Source organism: Petromyzon marinus (assembly GCF_048934315.1).
Source record: "Petromyzon marinus isolate PM22_M1 ecotype Great Lakes invasive population chromosome 69 unlocalized genomic scaffold, UKy_Petmar_22M1.pri1.0 chr69_unloc.1, whole genome shotgun sequence".
NCBI lineage: Eukaryota > Metazoa > Chordata > Hyperoartia > Petromyzontiformes > Petromyzontidae > Petromyzon > Petromyzon marinus.
The window spans coordinates 244818-252317 of record NW_027422601.1 but is presented as its reverse complement, the minus strand read 5'-3'; the positions used below and the strand labels follow the sequence as shown (position 1 = coordinate 252317).

Here is a 7500-nt window from a genome sequence, read left to right as displayed (position 1 = left end):
AGCCCCCTTGCGGCTAAGTGCGAGCAGGAGACGCACGAGGGCCCGGATGGCGATGTGTGCGAGCCGAGGGCTGTAGAGCTCCACGCTCTCCATCTGCAGCAGCAGCAGGCGCTGCAGCAGGGGCAGCTGGCACTCGGGTATCTGTGGGCAGGTGGGGGGGTAGGTGGGTGGGTGGGTGAGTGGGTGGGTGAGTAGGTGGGTAGGTGGGTGAGTAGGTGGGTGAGTAGGTGGGTGGGTGGGTGAGTAGGTGAGTGGGTGGGTGGGTGAGTGGGTGAGTGGGTGAGTAGGTGCGTAGGTGAGTAGGTGAGTGGGTGAGTAGGTGGGTGGGTGAGTAGGTGGGTGGGTGAGTAGGTGGGTGGCGATGTGTGCGAGCCGAGGGCTGTAGAGCACCACGCTCTCCATCTGCAGCAGCAGCAGGCGCTGCAGCAGGGGCAGCTGGCACTCGGGTATCTGTGGGTAGGTGGGGGGGTAGGTGGGTGGGTTGGTTGGTTGGTTAGTAGGTGGGTGGGTGGGTGAGTAGGTGGGTGGGTTGGTTAGTAGGTGGGTGGGTGAGTGGGTGAGTGGGTGGGTGGGTGAGTAGGTGGGGGGGGTAAGTGGGTGGGTGGGTGAGTAGGTGGGTGGGTGAGTAGGTGGGGGGGGGGGTAGGTGGGTGGGTGAGTAGGTGGGTGAGTAGGTGGGTGGGTGGGTGAGTGGTGGGTGGGTGAGTGGGTGAGTACGTGGGTGAGTAGGCGAGTAGGTGAGTAGGTGAGTAGGTGGGTGGGTGGGTTGGTTAGTAGGTGGGTGGGTGGGTGAGTAGGTGGGTGGGTGGGTTGGTTAGTAGGTGGGTGGGTGAGTAGGTGGGTGGGTGGGTGAGTGGGTGGGTGAGTGAGTGGGTGGGTGGGTGAGTGGGTGGGTAGGTGGGTGGGTGAGTAGGTGGGTGGGTGGGTGAGTGGGTGGGTGAGTGAGTGGGTGGGTGGGTGAGTGGGTGGGTAGGTGGTGGGTGAGTAGGTGGGTGGGTGAGTAGGTGGGTGGGTGAGTGGGTGGGTGGGTGAGTGAGTGGGTGGGTGAGAAGGTGAGTGGGTGAGTAGGTGGGTGAGTAGGCGAGTAGGTGAGTGGGTGAGTGGGTGAGTAGGTGGGTGGGTGGGTGGGTGAGTAGGTGGGTGGGTGGGTGAGTAGTGGGTGGGTGAGTGGGTGGGTAGGTGGGTGGGTGGGTGGGTGAGTAGGTGGGTGGGTGAGTGGGGGGTGGGTGAGTAGGTGAGTGGGTGAGTAGGTGGGTGAGTAGGCGAGTAGGTGAGTGGGTGAGTGGGTGAGTAGGTGGGTGGGTGGGTGAGTAGGTGGGTGGGTGGGTGAGTAGGTGGGTGGAGTGAGTGGGTGAGTAGGTGGGTGGGTGAGTGGGTGGGTAGGTGGGTGGGTGAGTGGGTGGGTAGGTGGGTGAGTGGGTGGGTAGGTGGGTGGGTGAGTGGGTGGGTGGGTGGGTGAGTAGGTGAGTGGGTGAGTGGTGGGTGAGTAGGCGAGTAGGTGAGTGGGTGAGTGGGTGAGTAGGTGAGTAGGTGGGTGGGGTGAGTAGGTGAGTAGGTGAGTAGGTGGGTGAGTAGGTGAGTAGGTGGGTAAGTAGGTGAGTAGGTGGGTAGGTGAGTAGGTGAGTAGGTGGGTGGGTGGGTCAGTAGGTGAGTAGGTGAGTGAGTAGGTGAGTAGGTGAGTAGGTGGGTGGGTGAGTAGGTGAGTAGGTGGGTGGGTGAGTAGGTGAGGTGAGTGAGTGGGTGAGTAGGTGAGTAGGTGAGTGGGTGAGTAGGTGAGTAGGTGGGTGGGTGAGTAGGTGAGTATGTGGGTGGGTGAGTAGGTGAGTAGGTGCGTGAGTGGGTGAGTAGGTGAGTAGGTGAGTAGGTGGGTGGGTGGGAGTAGGTGAGTAGGTGGGTGGGTGGGTGAGTAGGTGGGTGAGTAGGTGAGTAGGTGGGTGGGTGAGTAGGTGGGTGGGTAGGTGAGTAGGTGGGTGGGTGGGTGGGTGAGTAGGTGGGTGAGTAGGTGAGTAAGGTGGGTGGGTGAGTAGGTGGGTGGGTGGGTGAGTAGGTGGGTGAGTAGGTGAGTAGGTGGGTGGGTGAGTAGGTGGGTGGGTAGGTGAGTAGGTGAGTAGGTGGGTGGGTGAGTAGGTGAGTAGGTGGTTGAGTAGGTGAGTAGGTGAGTAGGTGGTTGAGTAGGTGAGTGGGTGAGTAGGTGGGTGAGTAGGTGGGTGAGTGAGGTGAGTAGGTGAGTAGGTGAGTGGGTGAGTAGGTGAGTAGGTGAGTAGGTGAGTGGGTGAGTAGGTGAGTAGGTGGTTGAGTAGGTGAGTGGGTGAGTAGGTGGGTGAGTGAGGTGAGTAGGTGAGTAGGTGAGTGGGTGAGTGGGTGAGTAGGCAGGTGTGCGAGGCTGTAGAGCGACCAACGGAGCAACCGCCTGAGCGGGCGAGCGACTGAGTGAGTGAGCGAGCGACTGAGTGAGCGAGCGAGCGACTGAGTGAGCGAGCGACTGAGTGAGCGAGCGACTGAGCGAGTGAGCGACTGAGCGAGCGAGCGACTGAGCGCGAGCGAGCGACTGAGCGAGCGAGCGACTGAGCGAGCGAGCGAGCGACTGAGTGAGCGAGCGACTGAGTGAGCGAGCGACTGAGCGACTGAGCGAGCGAGCGACTGAGCGAGCGAGCGAGCGACTGAGCGAGCGAGCGACTGAGTGAGCGAGCGACTGAGTGAGCGAGCGGGCGACTGAGCGAGCGAGCGACTGAGCGAGCGAGCGAGCGACTGAGCGAGCGAGCGACTGAGCGAGCGAGCGAGCGACTGAGTGAGCGAGCGACTGAGCGAGCGAGCGACTGAGCGACTGAGCGAGCGAGCGACTGAGCGAGCGAGCGAGCGACTGAGCGAGCGAGCGACTGAGTGAGCGAGCGACTGAGTGAGCGAGCGGGCGACTGAGCGAGCGAGCGACTGAGCGAGCGAGCGAGCGACTGAGCGAGCGAGCGACTGAGTGAGCGAGCGACTGAGTGAGCGAGCGACTGAGTGAGCGAGCGACTGAGCGAGCGAGCGACTGAGTGAGCGAGCGACTGAGCGAGCGAGCGACTGAGTGAGCGAGCGACTGAGTGAGCGAGCGGGCGACTGAGCGAGCGAGCGACTGAGCGAGCGAGCGAGCGACTGAGCGAGCGAGCGACTGAGCGAGCGAGCGAGCGACTGAGTGAGCGAGCGACTGAGCGAGCGAGCGACTGAGCGACTGAGCGAGCGAGCGACTGAGCGAGCGAGCGAGCGACTGAGCGAGCGAGCGACTGAGTGAGCGAGCGACTGAGTGAGCGAGCGGGCGACTGAGCGAGCGAGCGACTGAGCGAGCGAGCGAGCGACTGAGCGAGCGAGCGACTGAGTGAGCGAGCGACTGAGTGAGCGAGCGACTGAGTGAGCGAGCGACTGAGCGAGCGAGCGACTGAGTGAGCGAGCGACTGAGCGAGCGAGCGACTGAGTGAGCGAGCGACTGAGCGAGCGAGCGACTGAGTGAGCGAGCGACTGAGCGAGCGAGCGACTGAGTGAGCGAGCGACTGAGCGAGCGAGCGACTGAGTGAGCGAGCGGGCGACTGAGTGAGTGAGCGAGCGACTGAGTGAGCGAGCGGGCGACTGAGTGAGCGAGCGGGCGACTGAGCGAGCGAGCGACTGAGTGAGCGGGCGAGGCTCACCTCGTCCAGGGCGTCCACCACGCTAGCGAGCGCCTGCAGGAAGCTTGGAAGGATGTAAGCGGAGTCGTCCCCTCCCCCACCTCCTCCTCCGTCATCGTCGTCGTCGTCGGCGTCGTCCCCTGCACCTCGTCCACCCTCGCCGCCCGCTGTGACGATGTGGAGGATGAGCGACGCTCTCTGCATGAGCTCCGAAAACATGAAATCCACGTTGCCCGGTAGTAGCACCTTGCAGGGCTGGGGGTCGTGAGGGGCAGGGGAGGGAAAGGGGAGAGGAGAGGTCAACGGGCGGGTGGTTAGGCAAGTGAGTGAGTGAGTGGATGGGTGAGCGTGTGGGTGGGTGAGCGAGTGGGTGGGTGAGTGGGTGGGTGAGCGAGTGAGCGGGTGGGTGGGTGAGCGAGTGGGTGGGTGAGTGGGTGGGTGGGTGAGTGAGCGGGTGGGTGGGTGAGCGAGTGGGTGGGTGAGTGGGTGGGTGGGTGAGTGGGTAGGTGGGTGAGTGAGTGAGTGAGTAAGCGAGTGGGTGAATGAGCGAGTGGGTGGGTGAGCGAGTGGGTGGGTGAGTGTGTGGGTGGGTGAGCGAGTGGGTGGGTGAGTGGGTGGGTGAGTGGGTGGGTGAGTGAGTGGGTAGGTGGGTGGGTGGGTGAGTGGGTGAGTGTGTGGGTGGGTGAGCGAGTGGGTGGGTGAGTGGGTGGGTGAGTGAGCGGGTGGGTGGGTGAGCGAGTGGGTGGGTGAGCGGGTGGGTGAGTAGGTGGGTGAGTGAGTGAGTAAGCGAGTGGGTGAATGAGCGAGTGGGTGGGTGAGCGAGTGGGTGGGTGAGTGTGTGGGTGGGTGAGCGAGTGGGTGAGTGAGTGGGTAGGTGGGTGGGTGAGTGGGTGGGTGAGTGGGTGGGTGAGTAGGTGGGTGAGTGTGTGGGTGGGTGAGTGTGTGGGTGGGTGAGCGAGTGGGTGGGTGGGTGAGTGAGTGGGTAGGTGGGTGGGTGGAGTGGGTGGGTGAGTAGGTGGGTGAGTGTGTGGGTGGGTGAGCGAGTGGGTGGGTGGGTGGGTGAGTAGGTGGGTGAGTAGGTGGGTGAGTGTGTGGGTGGGTGAGCGAGTGGGTGGGTGAGTGGGTGAGTGGGTGGGTGAGTGGGTGGGTGAGTGTGTGGGTGGGTGAGCGAGTGGGTGGGTGAGCGAGTGGGTGGGTGAGTGGGTGGGTGAGTGAGTGGGTGAGTGAGTGGGTGAGTGGGTGGGTGAGTGGGTGGGTGAGTGGGTGGGTGAGTGTGTGGGTGGGTGGGTGAGTGGGTGGGTGAGTGAGTGGGTGGGTGAGTGGGTGGGTGAGTGAGTGGGTGAGTGAGTGGGTGAGTGAGTGGGTGAGTGGGTGGGTGAGTGGGTGGGTGAGTGGGTGGGTGAGTGTGTGGGTGGGTGGGTGAGTGGGTGGGTGAGTGAGTGGGTGGGTGAGTGAGTGGGTGAGTGAGTGTGTGGGTGGGTGAGCGAGTGGGTGAGCGAGTGGGTGGGTGAGTGGGTGGGTGAGTGAGTGGGTGAGTGAGTGGGTGAGTGGGTGGGTGAGTGGGTGGGTGAGTGGGTGGGTGAGTGTGTGGGTGGGTGAGCGAGCGAGTGGGTGAGTGAGTGGGCGAGCGAGCGACATCCTCCCCGCGCCCTCACCGCCGCGAGAATGCCGATCCCCCTGATGGCGAGGGAGAGGTGAGCGTGGGAGCAAGGATTTTCCTGGAAAGTCGCATAAAACCGCTTCAGGAAAAACAGCAGCAGCGACTCCCTGCTGCTGCTGCTGCTGCTGCTGGGTAGCGGTGGTGGGGTCGGTGGTAGCGGTGGTGGTGGTGGTGGGGTCGGTGGACAGCTGCGTCGATATCTACGGAGGTGGCGAAGACGGCGGGGTTAGGGGGTTAAAGTGACGCTCACCGTGACACCAACACACACTGTAAACCCCAAACACCCCCACACTCACTGACCCACCCACCCACCCACTCAACAACCCACCCACAAAACCACCCACCCACCCACACACACACTCACTGACCCACCAACACACATACACTCACAAAACCACCCACCCACACACCCACCAACTCACCCACCCACACACTCAACGACCCACCCACACACCCACCCACCCACACACTCACGGACCCACCCACACACCAAATCACCCACCCACTCACTCACCCACCCACCGACCCACCCACACAACCAATCACCCACCCACCCACACACTCACCGACCCACCCACACACTCACCGACCCACCCACACACCCAATCACCCACCCATACACTCACCGACCCACCCACATACCCACCCACTCACCGACCCACCCAAACACCCACCCACCCTCCCACCCACCCACACACCCACCCACCCACACACTCACCGACCCACCCACACACTCACCGACCCACCCACCCACAAAACCACCCACCCACCCACACACTCACCGTGACACTAACACACTGTAAACCCCAAACACCCCCACCCACTCACTGACCCACCCACCCACCCGCTCACCCACAAAACCACCCACCCACACACACACTCACCGTGACACTAACACACACTGTAAACCCCAAACACCCCCACCCACTCACTGACCCACCCACCCACCCACAAAACCACCCACCCACCCACACACTCACCGTGACACTAACACACACTGTAAACCCCAAACACCCCCACCCACTCACTTGACCCACCCACCCACCCACTCACCCACAAAACCACCCACCCACCCACACACTCACCGTGGACACTAACACACACTGTAAACCCAAACACCCCCACCCACTCACTGACCCACCCACCCACCCACTCACCCACAAAACCACCCACCCACCCACACACTCACCGACCCACCAACACACATACACTCACCGACCCACCCACACACACACTGACCCACCCACCCACTCACCCACAAAACCACCCACCCACCCACACACTCACCGTGACACTAACACACACTGTAAACCCCAACCACCCCCACCCACTCACTGACCCACCCACCCACCCACTCACCCACAAAACCACCCACCCACACACACACTCACCGACCCACCCACCCACTCACCGACCCACCCAGCCACCCACACACTCACCCACCCACACACTCACCGACCCACCCACACACCCACCTACCCACCTACCCACAAACTCACCGACCCACCCACACACCAAATCACCCACCGACACACTCACCGACCCACCCACACACCAAATCACCCACCCACTCACTCACCCACCCACCCACACACTCACCGACCCACCCACACACCCACCTACCTACCTACCCACAAACTCACCGACCCACCCACACACCAAATCACCCACCCACAAACTCACCGACCCACCCACACACCAAATCACCCACCCACTCACTCACCCACCCACCCACACACTCACCGACCCACCCAGCCACCGACCCACCCACCCCACACCTCACCCACCCACCCACCCACACATCCACCCACACACCCACCCACCCACACACTCACCGACCCACACACTCACCGACCCACCCACCCACCCCCTCCACCCACCCACCAACCCACCCACCCACCAACCCACCCACCCACCCTCCCGCCCCGCCCCCCACCCCGCCCACCTGCTTGAGCACGGCCTCCGTGGCCGCCTGTGCCGACCGCGCTGCCTCCGTGTGGCTGCGGTGGCCGCTCCACCGCCACAGGGTGGGCCACAGGGCGGCGTGCCGCTGTGCGAGCAGCGGCCCAAAGGGCCCAGAGGCAGCGTGGCGAGCCAGGAGCCGCAGGCCGGCTGTGGGGGACGACACGGAGACACACGGAGACACACGGAGACACACACGGAGACACACGGAGAGACACACGGAGAGGACACACGGGAGACA

General features: G+C 63.5%; 1 protein-coding gene across 1 annotated transcript in view; it reads right to left on the bottom strand.

Moving 5' to 3' along the window:
* LOC116937592 (DNA-dependent protein kinase catalytic subunit-like) overlaps positions 1-7478 on the bottom strand; it is a 123419-nt gene extending 115941 nt beyond the window's left edge. The window contains exons 1-4 of the mRNA XM_076058249.1: positions 7243-7478; positions 5293-5497; positions 3659-3892; positions 1-450 (exon numbers count right to left, since the gene is read on the bottom strand). The exon at positions 1-450 is cut by the window's left edge and continues 28 nt beyond it. Of these exons, the coding sequence (XP_075914364.1) occupies positions 1-450; positions 3659-3856 (648 nt within the window). The 5' untranslated portion in view covers positions 3857-3892; positions 5293-5497; positions 7243-7478. The remainder of the gene's footprint in view (positions 451-3658; positions 3893-5292; positions 5498-7242) is intronic.
* Between the last annotated feature and the right edge of the window lie 22 nt (positions 7479-7500).